Genomic DNA, 19,488 nt, shown 5'->3' with positions numbered 1-19,488 from the left:
TCAAAGTGTTTCATGGGGGCCTCCAAGTAGGATTTCTCTTAGGGCCCTCATATGCTCAGAATTGGTCCTGGATTTCGATATGAACTTAACTGTTTTAATCCATTAATTACTTTAAAATGCGTTAAAAAGGTAGTAAACCCCTCTCAAGGAATTATTCTGATGTTAAAATAGATCTACAGATAAGCAATGCCTCAGTAAAGATACATTCGAAATATGGGAGAATAAACCTTGTGGAATATGACACATATTGCTAAAACATGAACAATTATTCAGTAACTCAGTATTTCCCAACATAGGCTATAGTTTCCTTGCATAAAATCAGAATTAGTCATTTTGTAATCTGCTAAAGTAAAAAAAAAAAAAAAAAGACTAAATATCATTAAGCCTATGAGGACATGAGTCAAAACTACAAATGGGAGGAGCTCAGACGTCAATAAAACACAGAGCCATTCAGACTGCCCTGCACTCGGGACAGAGGATTCGATCTGTATACATTGACATTAGAACATTTTCACCACGTTAGCTCTCTCACTTTTGTCAGTTTTTTTTATCTAACCTTTGTGTTGTTGTTGTGTGGAGTCAGATAGCTTTTCAAAATAGACTTGTATTTGGAAGCAACTTGATTTGGGAAATTCACGCGTTTATTTTTGACAGTCGTTTAAAGTCTACACAGTGATTGATGAAGATGATGCGGTCGTACAGTGTTCATCTGCTGCTGCTGTTCGTGATATGCGGAGCCCGAGAGTTTGCTGAAGCCTGCAGCTGTTCGCCCGCACATCCTCAGCAGGCGTATTGCAATGCGGATGTCGGTAAGTTTCCAGACATTTAACTATTTCATATCCATATTTGACCATGTCAGCATTACATTACTGTACTTGTTTGCCGTTGAAATCACTTTATACGTGTGCGAAAAGCATTGCTATTATACCATTTAGGCCTACCTACATTTCAAAAATAATTTTAAAAAGATACGTTTTAAAGATCTATCCTAAATTCCTTTAAAAATGCGCAATATTTGCCTAAATGTTCCGCATTTTACATTGGGGCGCATTATGATTAATCCTGCACCCCTCAAAGACGATTCACTTGAATGAAATAGAGCAATATATGCAAAACACATTTAAAATATATATGGTCACTGATATTTAAATGTATGTACTTCTACATATATGCAACATATATTTCAAACTACTACAAAAATGTTATATATGTAACAAATGTTTTCCCAGATACTAGTGGAATTTGAGTATGAACAAATATGGACATATATCAGATTTCTGTATGATAGACACACACTGACGGCCAAATGTTTGGATTAAATGTACAGATTTTGCTCTTATGGAAAGAAATTGGTACTTTTATTCACCAAAGTGGCATTCATCTGATCACAATGTATAGTCAGGACATTAATAACGTGAAAAATTACTATTGCAATTAGTAAAAAAATTCAGGACTTCTTAAACTACTTCAAAGATTTCTCATCAAAAAATCCTCCATGTGCAGCAATGACAGCTTTACAGATTCTTGTCATTCTAGCTGTCAGTTTGTCCAGATACTCAGGTGACCTTCCACCCCACACTTCCTGTAGCACTTGCCATAGATGTGACTGTCAAGTCGGGCACTTCTCACGCACCTTACAGTCTAGCTGATCCCACAAAAGCTCAATGGGGTTAAGATCCATAACACTCTTTTCCAATTATCTGTTGTCTAATGTCTGTTTCTTTGCCGCTTTTTCTTTGCAATTCTTCCCATAAGTCCTGCACCCCTGAGTCTTCTCTTTACTGTTGTACATGAAACTGGTGTTGAGCGGGTAGAATTCAATGAAGCTGTCAGCTGAGGACATGTGAGGCATCTATTTCTCAAACTAGAGACTCTGATGTACATCTGGTCTTCCACATCTCTTTCTGTCCTTGTTAGAGACAGTTGTGCTTTGTCTTTGAAGACTGTAATGTACACCTTTGAATTAAATCTTCAGTTTTTTGTCAATTTCAAGCATTGTGTAGCCTTTATTCCTCAAAACAATGATTGACTGACAATGACTTTGGCATTTTTGACCTAATATTGACCTTAAGACATGCCAGTCTCTTGCATACTGTGGCAACTCAAAAACAAACACAAAGACAGCGTTAAGCTTCATTTAATGAACCAAACAGCTTTCAGTTGTGTTTGATATAATGACAAGTGATTTTCTAGTATCAAATGATCAATCTAGCATGATTACTCAAGGATAAGGTGTTGGAGTGATGCTGCTGTCTAGATTTGATCAAAAATGACTTAAATAGTGATGGTGTTTTTTACATCAGTAATGTCCTGACTGTAATTTGTGATCAGTTGAATGCCACATTGGTGAATTAAAGTACCCATTTCCTTCGACATAATTCCAAACTTTTGGCTGCCAGTGTAGGACTAATATCATATGATATACAGCATCTGACTAATTTCTTTAGAAAAGATCATAATCCATGTAGAAATAAAAATGGACAGCAACAATGGCTAATACAAGTAAGATAAATAAATAAATAAATAAATAACTTCTGTGAAATACATTTTGCTTGTAGAGTATATCAGTGTTTGATCCATAACTGTCTTTTCAAAAGCATGTAAGACCAGCTATTTACTTTGAATTAGCGACTATATATGCTACTCAGCAGTTGTTGCTTACACTGTACAGAATGTTTTGTATCAACCTCAATTTAACCAGTGTTGGGTAAGTGACTAAAAAAGTGATCCACTACAAATTACTAACTACTTCTCTAAAAAATGATAATCAGATTATCAAAATCTAATGATGTTGTTTGTCTCTGCAACTCTGAATATTGAGCACTATGAATAATACATGTATACGTGTTTTCCTTGCCATGCATAGGGACCAAAAACCTTGAAGTATAATATAGAAAGACTGATGAATGGAAAGTTGTTTTATTGTTGAAGAGATGGGAGAGATTCTCACGACTAAATTTAGTTTTATTTTGTCATTGTGTGTAACCTGTCATGCCACAGACCCTCTGACCTTTAGTGCCCCTACTGTAACCCACCATTACATGATCTATGCATTTTCCATTGTTCGTTGTTGCAGCCCTGTGATTAAATCCTCTTTCAACAGACCGATTACAACTTTCAAACATTGAGAAAGTATTGCCACATGTTAGCAACATATCGTGGGTTTCTTTTGACGTTAGTTAAACAGTCATTACATGACTTAGGATGTTGAGGCCAGGGTCACTGAGGTCAGCCACAGTCACTGCTCACCCATACATTCAGTGACCCATTGAATACAACATCTGGTCCCCACCACAAGAATTGCCAGCCACAAACTTGTATGCATCAGCATGACATTGGCTGTGTGTTTGAAACACACAATACTTCGGCCTACACTCAAAAAATGATTTTTGCTTCTTTTCTATTTACTTAATTAAAATGAACTACATCAACACTATTCAAGAACATTTTGTCACAACTTGGTTTCATTGCGCTCTCTCCATTTAACTGTGAAAAATGGAAGTTTACTTAATCCATTTGAGTTGAGACTACATTAATACCTTTTGTGGTGTTCATGTAGCATTGCTGAAACTGAACAGGGGATTTCCATTTCCCAGCATGCTTTGCATGGGACTCGATAGGGAGAGTAAACATTAAAATTAAGTGATATTTTATGTGTTTTTGTGCAAGATGAATATAATTGGAGATTCTTGTTACTGTTTCATGTTTGTTATGTTGAGATTTAGAAGAGTTTCTGTTATGTTGGAGTTTTGGGGGTTACCGTTATGATGAAGAGTGGAGCTTGAGCTAACGATGAGGACAGGTAGATGTCACACTTTGATTGGCCACTTTGTTGAGAAAATGCTGTTCTAATCATATCATAGTTGTTAAACTACACTCTGTAGTGCTTCTGACTAGCATGTATTTAGCATGCTAACATTCACTTTCACTAGTTAGTACATAAAGAAATAAAAGAGCTTTACTTAAGTTACATAAACACAAATAATTTTGTTGGGTTGAACCAATTTAACCAGGTTCTTTTGACACAAAGTGTTTGTGTTGAGATTACAAAGATATTTTAAAATAAGAAGACTTATTTCAAACACTGTACATGATTGAATCAAGTTCAGCCAAAGAGCTATTTTTTTGAGTGTAATGGTTTTGTAATTTAATATTTAATACATGTGCAGTGATAAAGAAGGGCCATATAATATGGCATATGTTGATGAAGGACTAATTGACTTGTCGGAAATAGAGACCATCATAGTGAAGGACACCACAAATTGATCAGTGTCCTGCAAACAGATTAGGAAACCATTAGGGCTGCATGATTATGACAAATGCATAATTGTTTACAATTGATAATGTATTAATTTCAATATGTTTAATTTACATGTACACCATATGGTTGCCTGTAATTGTTACCTTAAAGATATATTTCAACTTGATCTGATTTGTTGTAACTTAATGTAATGATGTCGATTCAGACATCAAATCAGTTCATTTAGATGTTACCACATGAAGCACATATTTATGTTAACACTTTGTTTTCTCAGTGTAGGCTACATTTCAAAAACATCCTTAATTCATTTGTTGCTATTATGTAAATAAAGTGCCTAAATGTCTAAAGTGGTCAACTTCACATTCCTCCTTAGCAGAATATCTATCAAAATATTTAAAGGGATAGTTCTCCAAAAAATGAAAATGCAGTCATTGTTTACTCACCTCAGTGTTGTTATAACCCTATATGACTTTCTTTCTTTTTTTGAACACAAAGGGAGAAACTGTTGTGCTCAGTGATGTCGTACATTGACAGTTTATAGTGTCCACCTCATCAAGCTTCAAAAAAATACAAAAGTATATTCAAAAGTCTAAGAAATTATTCGGAGACTTATGATTGTTATGAAAGCATACGCTAAGGTTTGGTGAGAAACAAACCAAAATCGAATCTATTATTTAGTGAAAATGTTCACTGACCGTTGATTTTCTGTTCATGATAGGGCATGAGAGTAACAGTTCATGCAGCGCCCTGAATAAACTTGTTTTGTTTATCTAAAAACAGGTCCTCTACAGTGAAAGTGACAACAGAATACAACACAGCTGCACACAAAACAGAGAACAGAACATACTAAACATATCTGAAGAGTTTGAAGTCGAAGAATTGATTCGTTTCTATGCCCAGCCTTATTTTTCGCAGTACTCATAAATCAAACAGAAATATAGAGGAGGCTACAGGCAGGCACAGTCACACCATGTCCTAACCTGATGATAAACATCTTCTTCTTTCGGCTGCTCCCATTATGGTTCGCAACAGCAGACCATCTATGATATCTGACTTGGTCCTAACCTGACGGCAAACAACACATGATAAAAGGTATATTTTCTATAGTAATCAATAGAGTGATGGGAACTGTTTGCACTACGTGTGTGTATGTGGGTATGTATGAAGGTGAGTTTATGTACGTATATGTATAATTATTTATTTTGTGTTCTTTTTTGTTTTTAATTACCTATGCCTTGCTGCTGTTTTTTTTTGGTATTGTTTGTATTGTTGTCGACTGGAAGCTCCTGTCACCTAGACAAATTCCTTGTATGTGTAAGCATACTTGGCAATAAAGCTGATTCTGATTCTGATTCTGATTCAGAGTGTTTGTCCTAACCAGCAGTGATAAGCGACATTCTATCGATCGCTTGTTTTCTATTTTTGGCATTGCGTGGGTAACTTCGTCCACTTTGAACTGGCACAGGTCCAAAAAATTTAAAAAATAAGGCTGGGCATAGAAACACATCAATTCTTCAGCTACAAACTTTTCAGACATGTTTAGTAAGTTCTATTCTCTGTTTTGTGTGCAGCTGTGTTGTGTTCTGTTGCTGCTATCGCTGTGAGGGACATGTTTTTAGATAAACAAAACAAGTTTTTGCTTGAATGTCACAAGGGAACATCATGAACGTTCACAGGAGATCAATGGTGGAGTGTACATTTACATTAGATTTCAGTTTGTTTCCCACCAAATCTTATCTTATACTTTTATAACAATCATGAGTCTCATGAAATCATTTATCAGACTTCTGAATTATACTTTTGTTTCCTTTTGAAGCTCGAAGTGGTGGTCACTATAAACTGCCATTCTATGACATCACTGAGCACAAAATATGTTCACAATTTCTCCCTTTGTGTTAAGAAAATGAAAGAAAGTCATATAGACTTCTAACAACACAGGAGAAAACAATGAGTAAACAATGACTGAATTTTCATTTTTGGGTGAACTAAAAATGTAATAATTTTTGAATAAATTATAAACACCAAGCGAGCAACAAAGAAAAATAGAATGCTGCTATTGTAATCACTGAAGCTATCCACACGGCACTGTAAAAAAAATGAGTTGGGTAACAAAAAAATTTGCTTCTGTTGTAAAGTCTAATTTAACTGGTTTTATTTGATTCAAAAATATAATTAAATCTGACTACATTTACTTGACAAATTAGGTTACACCAACAAAAGTAATTTTTATGGGTTAGATGGGAACTGTTGGAGTCTGCCAGTTCAATGTGAGCTCATTGACCAACGATGCTTTTTCCACTTTGGTTTTAAAGCTTCTTTTGGAGAGCCAATTACTAATTCCTGCACAGAATTTAAAGCAAAAGTCAAACTTGCAAGCTAAGGCTGTACTTCTGTCATGCCCATGTGCATTTTTTATATTTTGACTATATAAGATATACAGTATCACCATTATCTTTTACAGATTTGTCCATCTCTAGATTACTCATGGTCCATGACTCTTCGGTAGAGGTGTTAAGACAAGCATCAATATTACTATTGCTTATACATAGCAATGGTAATAAGCAATAGTGATTTGAATGTGAAGTGATCAGACTTTCATGTACTTTCTTTTGGACTTATAATGAGTGAATTTACATGTACACCAGTATGCTGATAACTACCAAAAATCAGCTTATTCAAAAAATCAGGCAATGCAAGAAAACGTAGCTTACATGAAATTCAATTATTCTCTGGTTTTGACAGTAAAGTGTACACAGATATACACACACTTGCGCACATTGGATAAGCCGTTAACAAGACTGGTAAAGGTTGCAACTTGAAATGGGCAAAAATCGACCTGTGTTGATCGTTATTTGCTTAAACTTTTTATGACCTTATCCTGATAAAAGAAAACCATTTATGGCATTTGCATGCCCTTAAACGTTGTTGGCTTATTATGCATAATCATGGTAAGATCGTGCATGTAAATGCACTCATTGAAAGAGGGACCTGAGCTTCATCTAGCGACCAGAATATTTTAGAGATTTTTCATGAGACCTTAGCCTCAAGGCAGCAAGTTTTGCATGGGCAAGCACAACTCGCATGTTCTTGTATATAATGTAAAAATTAGGTTTATTTCATGTTCTCTTTGAATTGTTCCTCCTGTAGTTATTTAGAGCTATGCATTAAGTCAGGCCTGTAGAGTCCACAGCATTTCAATTGACCTGCATAATCCATCAATGATTCATGTGGAGGGCTCCCTCTTCCCCTCACATACCTGGAGCTGAAAACAGCACCCGCAGTGTGGAATGAATGTGTGAGGCTGTGATTAAACCATCACAGCTCTCTGTGTGTAGTTCCTGATGAGAAAGGCATGCCTGACTTAAGATTGGGATCCTGTGGCTGTATTTGGCATCTGAGTGTGTGGCCGATAGAAAAGGCGCTCTGTGTTTGGTATGAATATGTGGAGGCCGGAGGTTATGTATGGTCTCTCTGAAAATTCAAATCCCAGAGGAGAAGTGTTTAATTAGAACACAGACCACTAAGTTACTGGTCAGTCAAAAGTTTGGACACACCTACACATTCTATTATTACTATTTTCTGCAATTTGGAATAATGGAAGTATCTGAATTATTTAGTGACCAGTTTTAACTTTGTCTAGGTGCATAATGGGATGCTTTCTAAACCATGTGAAAGGAGTTCTCATGTATGCTGGACATTTGATGTCTGCTTTCCTGTCAGAGAGTGAGTCAGAGATGCATTGATTTCAAAGGGGATGAAGCGTCATAAGGACGGAGAGGGAAAACGCAAGGGGATCTCAACTTTTGCTGCAACGCACTTTGGTGTAGGCATCCATTGGCCAATGAGAATCTCAGATAGGTGGGAATAGTTGTGAATCGAAAAAACATGGCAGACAAACTCAAATAAGCAGTGTATTTATTCCCTGTCCTCTATTATCTTTCTCTGATTAGGGTTGATAAGGGCTGTCACAATTAATATATTTGGCTGATGATTACTTGTCAAACAGATCATTGTGATTTCCTTTTAAGGCTTTAAAAACTTTTTAATGACATAAGAAATTATGTTTTAAATATAAAAATATTTCTACATACTTCAAATATGGGACATCCATGAGCCCTTATTTCTTATCATGCAAAACCTCTGAGATTTTCTTTCATCATTTTATCACTCCACAGAAATAAAGCATGCATCTCCTCCTCTTTTTCACTGTGTGTCATTAGCACTGCGTGCATGAACCAGGAACATTTGCCATTGCACAATTGTTTCAAGTGAAATCGTAGAGCACTGCATTCCCTATCAAAGTTTATACATGTTTGTTTGTATTTGTACAAACAAAACGCTGCTGACAGTGCGTGCATCAGGGCACTTCATGTGCTCTTCAGGACAGGAACATGTTGACCTCTGCGGTGTGGCTCGGTGATGCTCGGACTCCAAGTTCAACTGAATGACATTCAAGCGCCATTCATGGAATTAATAGTGTATATTAGCTTAAAATTCCCTTATTTGGACATTAAAATGTGATTCGAATTTGAATGGCCAATAATTGCAGTTGTCTCAAATAACTGCGATCAGATGGTTATTTAATAACAGGTCTAGTCAGGCTAAAAAGCGAGCCTGGAAAGAATTTTCAATATTTAATGGTACATTGTAAAAAATATATGTTTTAAATGGCCATCTCTCTCTGTGACCGCCTCTTTCCTCTGTGGTACACACCTTTTAAACTGACCTTTTGCAGTCCCATGTGTCAAACGCTCCATCTGAGCTTCCCCTAGTGTTACATTTCGGCACATAACTTGTCCTCCACCATCTGTGCTATGGAAATGTATGATTTTCCCAAATCACGTTGCTATTGCTTTTTTAAAGTGATCTTACTTACGATTTTTGCCTGGCGGATGATAAAACTGGGGGAAAATCCCATAAACTTGCATTGAAGAAGGGACCTTAGCCATTTCTGTAGACCAGGACATCATAGAGGCTTGCGGTCTCTTTTGCAAGACAACTCAGACACTCTTGACTCTTGACCCGTGTCTCAGATATCGTGAAGACTCCCAGCATATGGAGGCTCATGCTACCCTCCTCGATCCACGCACAACTTACCACTTGCCCAATTGAGAGCGAGAACCACTAATCGTGACCATGAGGAGGTTACCACATGTAAATCTACCCTCCCTAGCAACCGGGCCAATTTGGTTGCTTAGGAGACCTGGCTGGAGTCACTCAGCATGCCCTAGATTTTAACTCACAACTCCAGGAGTGGTAGTCTCGCTGAACAACTCAGGCCCCCTATTTCTCTGTATGTTTAAATATGTCCTCAAAAACAGGAGTAAAAGCTGTAAATAAACACTGTAACCTGGCATGTTTGTTTTGGGAGGTGAGGTTGTCACACTACCAAGTAACCAAGTAACCTGTTACGTCACTGTTCGGTTTGCAATCAGTGGAAAAGCGAGTCCAGTTTGCGATTGAACCAGCCGAGCACGGGCTTGGCATGAGAACCATCACCATTTTGGTGGAAAAGGGCTAAGAGGGAATGTGATTACTTTCCAGTTGCCACAGGATCAGAACCTGTTGCTTAGAGTGAACATGATTACTTCCTGTTTTCTATGGGCTTCGAATCCATGTCTCAGAGTGAACGTAATTACATCATGGTTTCCATGGGAGCAAAACCCATGTCTTTGAGTGAACACTGTTTTTTCCTGGTATCCACGGGAGCCGAACCCGTGTCTCAGAGTGAAAACGATTAATACCTGGTTTTCATGGGACAAGGACCTGTGTCTCAGAGTGAGGGCTATTACTTTCTGGTTTCCACAGGACCCAAACCTTTGTCCTGGAGTGATTACGTGATTAATTCCTGGTTTCCATGGAACACAAACTCATGTCTCAGAGTGACCTGTGTCTCAAAGAAACTGTCGTGTCTTTTTGGTTTCCGTGGTACCAGAACCCATGTCTCGGATATAACTTGCGCCACAGGGGAAGGTCAACTCGTTTGAACTGATGCAAAACTATCTTGTGGGGATTCCTCTTGTCAGTTATTATTCTGAATGTAGTTGATTTCAGGGAAAATGAACATTTGAAAGCAGCTTGTGATTTCCTGTGTGATTGTGTTGCTAGCAACCCCCTAGCAATGCCCTAGTGACCACCCAGATCACCCATAGTGGTAGCATGTTTTGCATAGAAAAGAACCACACATTTTCTTAAAATGTCTTCAGAGTTTTTACTTCTTGATTGTCTGTTTTGTTCAACTGAATTGAGAGATATTATGACAAAATTATATAAGGCTGAACTGAAGTTTGTTATTTGTATGTCAGCAGCTGTATGAGAATTAGGCAGTGTAAGGGTGGAGATTATAGAGGCTGGGCGAGTGGGGTGCAAACTGCCTGCTACAGTCAGATTGCTGACTGGCTTCCTGAATATCAGACTGGGAGCACATTCCTTGCACTGCCCTCTGCAAATCAAACACTCATGTGTCCCCATACATACGACTAGCTCTCAACACCGGAATACAAGCATAATTGCATATACGAAAAACCTCTTACTCCTTTCCTAAAGGATTTTGCCCATCTACAGTGAGGTCCAAAAGTCTAAGACCATTAGTGAAAATGTAAGTGTGTAACTGTCCAGGCCACTGTGAATATAATGCTATAATTTCTCACAAAATATTGAAGAACAAAGAAAGTGCATCAAGTAACACTTGATATAATAAAATGACATATAAAATGGTAATAAAGATTGTTACATAACTAACGGTTAAAGCCAGAGCTTTTTAGTTGTCTTTACGTGACATCAAAATGTTCAAGAGGGAGAAGTTGTGGCTTTTGTAAAGGTGCTACAGGTACAAATATGTGAACGTGTGTTACATGTTAGAAACTCATAACTGAAGTAATTCCGACTGTAACATTTGGTATGTCCCTGTTTGCTTTAATGAAGCATGCATTAAGCTCACATAGAGTCCATGTTATCCAGCATGATTTGTGAATGGTCGAGAGAGCATCTTTTCTGGAAATTTGATAGTTTATAAAAAGGGGTTAACATTTATTTGATTTGTGATCTGCGCAATCTCTTCTTCGCGCATAATTTCTTCCTTATTTTATGTGTTTTACTTTTTTTTTTTATGTAAAAGTGTTTTTGTCTTTTCTTTTCAGTCATCAGAGCCAAAGTCATGGGACAGCAGGAGATAGTGACTGGCAGTGACAACTATGGTAACCCAATCAAGATGATCCAATATGACATTAAAGAGATGAAGGTTGGTGGAGAACATTCTTCATGTTGTTATCCAATGATTTCAAGCCAGCACTGATTTATTTTTCTTCCCATGAAGCCAATGTTCAGATCCCAAAACATCTGTTTTCACGTTGTGTCGGAATTACCACAATTATGGCTGCGAGCTGTTCAAACTCATTGGAGTTTGTTTCTATTCCAAAGTTCATGATTCCAAAATGAATCCATGTGCAGTTAAGCTACTCTTAAAATGTTTGAATGTCATTGCATTAGATGACCAAAACATCAAACCAATGCCATTTATTGTAAAGTAATATAGAAGCACACTTTTCAGGTAAAACATCTCAGAAAAATATGTTTTTAAAGGGGTCATGAAGTGCTATTTTTTGTAATTTAATTTTTTTCTCTGAGGTCCCATGATAATGTTCTAAAAGTTTTTTTTGCACCAAAAGTCACAATTTAGTAATATACAATAATCTTTCACCCTGTTTTTGGCCCTCTGTCTGAAGCGCTCGGTTTTGGCCTAAGCACCTCCTTAAAACTTCAACGTAAACACCCAATGGTATGATTGGCTAACATTGTACAGCCCCTCATATTCAGCAAACTCAATCGGAAGAGAATGAACAAGCCCCTCAACATTATAAACACAACTCAATTTCAGGGTTTACACATAACCAACATCCAACACATTGCACCTGAATATAGTAAACTGTTCATCTCAAGCACAACTGTCACAACTCTCAGCATCATAAATGATCAAACAGTCATTTTTTAAATATTCGTGAATGAAACGGTTTACTTGTTTTTGGTTGTGTCCAAGTGTTTTTAACTGCTCTATTCTTCAATAACAATATGACTCAAGCAAAGCTTGAATCATATTATGACTAGTTCACAAGCAATACACGCTGATATGAGCCAAAAAAATGCACACATCATACTTCAAAGCACGATGAAATGATGCACACAAAGTAGGTGCACATTGCCGGAAACACATCGAAGTGGTCAAAGACATCCATCTAATGTATGTTTACATACACCAACAATTATAAATAGTGCAGATGGGAGAAAGAAAGCATCCATGATGCATTTGTGCTCAAAACCACAAAAGACAGAGCAGCTAAATAAAAGAGAGTGGCTTTTCAGAGTTGTAATTTGACACCGCATCTTTTAAAAGCAGCTAGATACATGGCTGTGGTCAAAGAGTCTGTGTAGTTCATATTTATTTTCAAAATAATTCTAAATAGTCCAGATGGGTCCCCTTTGGTGTTCTGTTAGGAATAGTTAGCCACACAAGGCCTGCCACCTTGACTTGAACTGCACGCCAGTGGGCGGGGCCAAGGGTGCGATTACGCGTGTTGTGGAATGTGTAAATACAAATGAGTAATGTTTTGTGATGTCACGTACAGACAGATTTCAAAACGAGAGGTTTCAGCTGGGTGGCAATTATAAAAGGCTCTTTTAGACAGGGGAGAAAGTTTTGAATTATTACATTTACATTATGTTTTTATAGTACAGTTACCTCTTATATGTCTAAATAGCAACGAAAATTGTATTTGCCATTTCATGACCCCTTTAAGGTTTTAAAAAAAGCAATATATACAGTTCCAAAAGAAACAGTCACGATATGTGGTTGTCATATGTCAGCGGAACATGTCCATGGTTTATGTGCTGAACTCCACCTGTGGTTACTCTGCTAGGACACCTGTGTGAACTGAATTCATACATTGACTAAAAATCACCTTGACACCGTTGGTTAAAAGTCATTGCAAAAATGGCTCATAAAAGTGATGTTTGTTCTGAGAATAGCATCATTTGTTTGTAAATGTTGTTGAGATTTTGTACAGTTTCTAATGCAATGACATTCAGACATTCAGACATTCTGAAGTGTGGCTTAAAGGGATAGTTCACCCAAAAATGATAATTCTCTGATAATTAACTCATTAACCCTCCTGCCATCTAGAAAAACATCCAGGCTCAGCAGGTCCTTAGAATGGGAGGGGATTGTGATTAGATATTTGTAGGTCCAAAAAGCACAGATATTCAGCATAAAAGTAATCCATTCGATCGCCATTCATCAACGCCTGACTGGAAGCAATATTTTATAGTTACAAAGTGCTTAAATATTGTTCTTTTTCACACACAGAGTGATCATTTCTCTTTAGAAGACATTAATGTCACCGCTGGAGATAGGATGGATTACTTTTATGCTGACTATCTGTGCTTTTTGGACCTACAAATATCTAATCACCATCCACTCCTATTCTAGTTGTAAACTTGTAATTGGGGTTATTTAGACATGACATGAACGCACCATATGTTTACCATGATATACGGCTCAGAAGTCAAGAATATACTCATTTTTGTCTTCTTTCACTAGATGTATAAGGGCCCCAATCAACAAATCGATGCCTTCTTTACTGGCCCATCCTCAGCTTTGTGTGGGGTTAATCTCAAAAGCAATGACAAAAAGGAATATCTGATCACAGGTAAATAAAGTTATAATGGAGAATAGTGTCCAGGAAATATAATGCTCCTACATTTGTTTCTCTGTACTGCAGGAACTCATTCTCATTACTCTGTACAGGTAATCTGGATACAAATGGCACATTGCGTGTAAATCTTTGTGACTACATTGAATCTTGGGAGTCACTCAGTCTCACTCAGAAAAAGAGCTTGGGGGAGCGCTTCCAGATGGGCTGCGAGTGCAAGGTATGACTATTTCTATCGCTTTCCCACTTTATGCTTCATTTCTATACACTTAACGTTATTTGGGGGATTTGTAGGCCTAATAACTCAAGTACTTTATAAAATATATATTTTTGTATGTCTTCCTGAGCTAACAAATTAAATCAAGCTCCATTGAATTGGACTTTTATTTAAAGCACTATTATGGTAATAAGTTAAGTTACAATCTTAACTTAATAATAATAAGTTATTTAAAGCACTATTATGGTAATAAGTTAAGTTACAATCTTAACTTAATAATAATAAGTTAAGTTACAATCATTAAGATGTACTTGATTCAAAAGCAATGATCGGTTGGATATATTAACAACTATATTCAAGTGTCAAACTACTATTAAATCTGTGGCTGCTGAAGGTGTAACAGTTTTAGGATATATTTTTCAGTTTACAGTATTTGTAAGTGTTTGAGCCTTACAAATTCAGGACATTGAGAAAACCCATTGAGATGTAGCGCAACAAATGAAACAGAGCGCAGGTGTCTCAACGTCTGTCTTTGAGACCTGAAGTAATATTAACTTGACACAGTGTCTAAAAATGTGCCGTTCCTGTGGTGCAGCAGGTATGGACATTCGTCCAGTGCATGTTTACAAAGGAAAACAATGGAGAAATAGAGCAGACAAGCAAAAACACTATTGGTGTGAACGGCCCCTGAATCATCCGTTTGTGCGTATGAGTGAGAGCGCATGGGCGAAACAAGTTCGGGAGGACTGTATATTTTTTCATAGATTAAAAACTTGAACACAAAATCCTACATGAAAACTGACCTCTAACGTGAACCGCTCTGAGAGAGCTAACAACAGAGGATTTGCGCTGCACGTGTACCCAAAACCACATGTTACCCCTAGAAATCTCAGCTTGTCAAGACGAACATTACCTAAGATATTATATCCAACACTTTTTCCAATTTTTGAAATATTTTACCCAAAAATATAAATTCTCTCATTATGTAGATGTGTATGAATTTCTTTATTCAGCAGAACACAAACGAAGATTTCTAGAAGAATATCTCAGCTCTGTAGGTCCATACAATGCAAGTGAATGGGTACCAAACATTTGCATCTCCAAAAAGCACATAAAGGCAGCATAAAAGTAATCCATATGACTCCAGTGGTTAAATCCATATCTTCAGAAGTGATGTGATTGGTGTGGGTGAGAAACAGATCTTCACTGTTAATCTTCAATTTCACATTGTTCTAATTTTGGTTTTGGCTATTCACATTCTCCGTGTATATTGCCACCTACTGGGCAGTAAAATAAATATTGATTATTTCTCATCCATACCTATCATATCACTTCTGAAGATACAGATTTAACCACAGGAGTCATATGTATTACGTTGACGCTGCGTTTATGTGCTTTTTTGAATGTCAAAAGTTTGGTACCCATTCAGTTGCATTGTAAGGACCTACAAAGCTAAGATATTCTTCTAGAAATGTGTTCGTATGTATTCAGCATACAACCCCCCAATCTGATTATATACCAAAACCGATGCAGAGATAATTTTGCCATTGCAACAGCTACAGATAATGGCTTTGCTGCACACCCCTTTACTCAAGTATGTTTTTAGCCATACTTTAAATTTAATTGAGTGTAATCTTTACACAGTTCCTATGACTGAAATTAAGAAGTTTTTTCCTGTAGTTTTTACACCCCTGCCTCTTCTGTCTGCACCTTCTTACAGCTTGTCTCTTCTGTCATTTCTTTGTCTTTATGCAGATCATCCAGTGTCAATCACTTCCCTGTTCCATTAATGATCCTGCCGAGTGTCTTTGGACTGACTGGTTGTTGGAGGGCACCGTTCAGGGTAACCAGGCTCAGTACTACACCTGTGTTAAGAGGAATGATGGCAGCTGTGCTTGGTACCGTGGAGCCGTCACACCTAAAAGAGAGTTTCTGGACATTGAGGATCCATAAACTAAACTCCAATGTCATCATTAATTCAGAACAACCACACAATACCTTAAGCAACCAACCCACATCTTAATTCTTCACACACATTCTAGACTGGTGAATCTCACAAAACCTGTCATTTCCGTGTCATATTTCAAGCTAAAATCAAAAGAAAGACATAATATTGATCATTTTATTTTTGTAGAACATCAAGCCTATTTTTAGGTCCATTTTAGGACAAAAAGCCATTTATTATATCATCATTTCATCCTTTTTCATGTAAAAAAATTATGATAGGTCATTTAAATAAATAGGTATTTAATTTTAGTCTGAAATTTGTATTGCAATAATGAGAATCTATTGAGAATAATGACAAACAAGCTAAAAAGTGAAGCATCATCATTGTCCATTACGAGAATGAGAATTTGGCCATTTAAATGCATTCAACTGTCACAAAGCAAAATCTCTTGATTTTGGGGTGTAGTATGACCTTGACGTGATTATCATATGATTCAGCCAGACATGGCACGATTCATACATTTGGTTGCATGTTAATGTTTCAGGTGAAACTCACCTTTGATGATGAATGATGATTATGATTATGATTATGTTTATGACATCAGATTCATTTCGGCACTTTCAGAACCCCAAAGCACTTGTTTGTTATTTTTTGCTAATTTTGCTCTCTAATAAAGATGAAATTGGGTATGACATCAGATCCAGATTCATTCAGACCCAGTGAAACCCCAAAATAAGTGTTTGGTGTTTTGTCTTTTTAATTAGTTTTTTCTTACAATGCAAAGCAGAAAGACTAGAGTGACCATGCAATATAATCAAAAACATGGGGCATATGATTTGCATGCATTGAAGACAGGCTTCAAAATTCCCAAAATTAAACAAAAAAGAGAAATGGTTCCTTGTTGAAGAATATCGGTAGATGAATTGGGTAAATGGGTGTGCAAGGAATGCGCAAATTGCATACTCTACAGTACTGTGCATATAGCAACATACATAGATCTACAGTATACAGGATATACTGTATACAGGATTTTGTAATTTATATCAAAATTATTCCACTCTGAATTTGTTAAAAAGCAAATTCAATGTTTTTTCTTCAATGTTACATTTTTCTTTCTTTTAAGTTGACTGTGATAAAGTATTGGTTAAATTGGGGTGGGAAGGCATTTATTTTATATTTCATATAACCTCACAGCACATTGCATTCATTAAGGTATCAAATATAAAGCCTCATCTCTGGTTGAGAAAATGTTTCTTTCCATGATATTTTTGTACAATTGTGTTATTTTCCCCTTGTGTTTAAAATGAGAACATTTTTGAAGTATAGTTTGAGATTTCCAGTGCTGGAACCACTTGGGATGATTTGTTGAGAGATAGCCATGCATGCCTTTTATAGTCTACTACTCCTTTTGCTCTAACTGTTATGGTATTCATGAATAAAGGAACAGAGATGTCCACTCAACCATGATTGTTGAATATCTGTTCAGTAATCTTTAGCTGTGTTCACTGCCATATGTACCTTGTTCATGCTTTTTATGTAGAGAAAAAGAACTTTTCCCCACATTTTGCAATGCTAATTTAAGAATAATGACCATTTTACAAAGTCATAAAAAAATATGTATTATTATCTTGTATAATGATTCACCTTGAAACTAAAAAAAAAGTTTATTTGCACTAAGTGTAAATAGCAACCAAAAGCATCTTCTTTGCATTAAGTGCATATAGTGTTAAGTGCTATTTACATCCTTAATTAAGAACTAATTACAGTTTAGTGGCATCACTGCAATATGTTTATTGTGTTTATTTAGAGTCCCACAGACGCCCTACACCAACCTCTATCCATAAACCTGACCCTAATCTTCCCTTACAAAAATTAACCATGGTTTTACTACAGTTACCATAGTATCGCCATGGTATTTTGTAGTTAAATCATAATAACCACACAATTAAACATTGTTACTTTATTAACATTACTGTAGTAACCCCATGGTAAATTGCATTAATGGCTTCCGACAAATGTTACTACAGTATTAATATACTAAAACCACAGTTAATTTTACCTGGATCAAACCTTTTTTATTAAAGGTCATTGTGACCAAATCACTGCAAGGATACTTTTATATAAATTTGTAATTATTATTCTAAGTAGTTGTTGGAGAGGTAAAGGACTGCCAGGCACTGACTCTGAGCTGACAGTTAGATTAAACAGAAAGCACCCCTGTATCAGTCATTGCACAAATAATGAGGAGGCAGGAGTTTCAATTTCCAAGTGTATTGATATAGTTTTATGGTCAATTCCTTGCTCTTGGCATCCAATAAAACACCAACACACGTCCAGATTACATAGTATATTACATATTATTTAACTCTCCAAACAACACAGCAAAACTCTCATGTTACAAAGCTACTCACACAGCAAACTCAGCTCAAAACTGACACCTATTAGTCAGTGACAGGAACTACAACATGAATAAGGAGCTATCAAAATACTAGTGTGGAGCGGAGGGGGGCGGGGCCGGGTCAGAATATCGCGCGCCCGGTCCCCAATCGGCCTGATGAGGCACGCGAGGGATAAAGGCGGCCGGTGACGATTGTTCGAGAGAGAGAGAATTACGGGCATGTCCGTCATGTGTGTTTGTTTATGTGTTTTTGGTTTGAGTTTTCATTAAATTATGATTTATATTGACAAGCCAGTTCTCGCCTCCTCCTTGCCCATCCTTTAACTGTTTTACATTGGTGCCGAAAGCCGGGAAGGAGGAGGGATGGCCGTCGCAGAGTCCTCGACACTGCCATCCACACAGGGGAGCGCCACTGCCATCTGCCGGGTGATGGAGTAGCCCGACCGCCCGGATGCGGGGTACGGCCGTCGTCCGCGGGGCAAGTTGGGACTGGATACCCCGACCGCCTGGAGCGAGGGAGCCGCTGCCGGGGGCGGAGGAGTGCCCTGCCGTCCCCAGAGACGCGGAGGGGTCGAGGAAGACCGCCGTCCACGAGGGAGGAGGGAAGAAACTCTCCGACCGCCCGAGCGGTAGAGCCGCTGCCAGGGGCGGAGGAGTGTCCCCATTTGCTGCCAGAAAAGCGGAGGCGCTTCTGCCTGCTGGGGTCAACGGTTTCACTCGGTTCGCCTGGGGTGGAGCGGCTGTCGTCCGCCTGAGTGTGGAGGAGTGTTCAAGGACCACGCGATGGTACATCAGAGAACCGGTGAGTGAGCTTTTTCTCTCTCTCCTCTCTCTCTCCCTTTCGCACCGTGTTGGCCTTTTCCCTCGCCTATTTTGTTGTTGTTTTTCCCCTCCTGTCTCCTCCCAGGGCGAGGAAGGCGGGGATGACCACGCGGGATGCGAGATACACCCCGCCCCAGG

At 37.7% G+C, this 19,488-nt stretch overlaps 2 protein-coding genes across 3 annotated transcripts in view; one reads left to right on the top strand and one right to left on the bottom strand.

Annotated features, from left to right (window-relative positions):
• Nucleotides 1–19,488, bottom strand: part of LOC127652895 (gastrula zinc finger protein XlCGF8.2DB-like) — a 228,421-nt gene that overhangs the window by 75,193 nt on the left and 133,740 nt on the right. The window lies entirely within an intron of this gene.
• On the top strand, nucleotides 448–17,591 carry timp2b (TIMP metallopeptidase inhibitor 2b). The gene is made up of 5 exons (XM_052139349.1): nucleotides 448–809; nucleotides 11,401–11,501; nucleotides 13,854–13,962; nucleotides 14,061–14,185; nucleotides 15,938–17,591. The coding sequence occupies exons 1-5, from the start codon at nucleotides 680–682 to the stop codon at nucleotides 16,133–16,135; spliced, it is 663 nt and encodes a 220-aa protein (XP_051995309.1). The 5' UTR covers nucleotides 448–679; the 3' UTR covers nucleotides 16,136–17,591.

This window comes from Xyrauchen texanus, chromosome 12, assembly GCF_025860055.1.
Source record: "Xyrauchen texanus isolate HMW12.3.18 chromosome 12, RBS_HiC_50CHRs, whole genome shotgun sequence".
Taxonomy (NCBI): domain Eukaryota; kingdom Metazoa; phylum Chordata; class Actinopteri; order Cypriniformes; family Catostomidae; genus Xyrauchen; species Xyrauchen texanus.
This window is presented reverse-complemented; position numbering and strand designations above follow the sequence as displayed.

Bases quoted from the DNA above. Each gene is read 5' to 3' on its own strand.
- timp2b (XM_052139349.1), top strand. From the start codon at position 680: ATGAAGATGATGCGGTCGTACAGTGTTCATCTGCTGCTGCTGTTCGTG. The intron at 810-11,400 runs GTAAGTTTCCAG...TTTTCTTTTCAG, and splicing joins GTATTGCAATGCGGATGTCG to TCATCAGAGCCAAAGTCATG. The intron at 13,963-14,060 runs GTAAATAAAGTT...TACTCTGTACAG, and splicing joins AAAGGAATATCTGATCACAG to GTAATCTGGATACAAATGGC.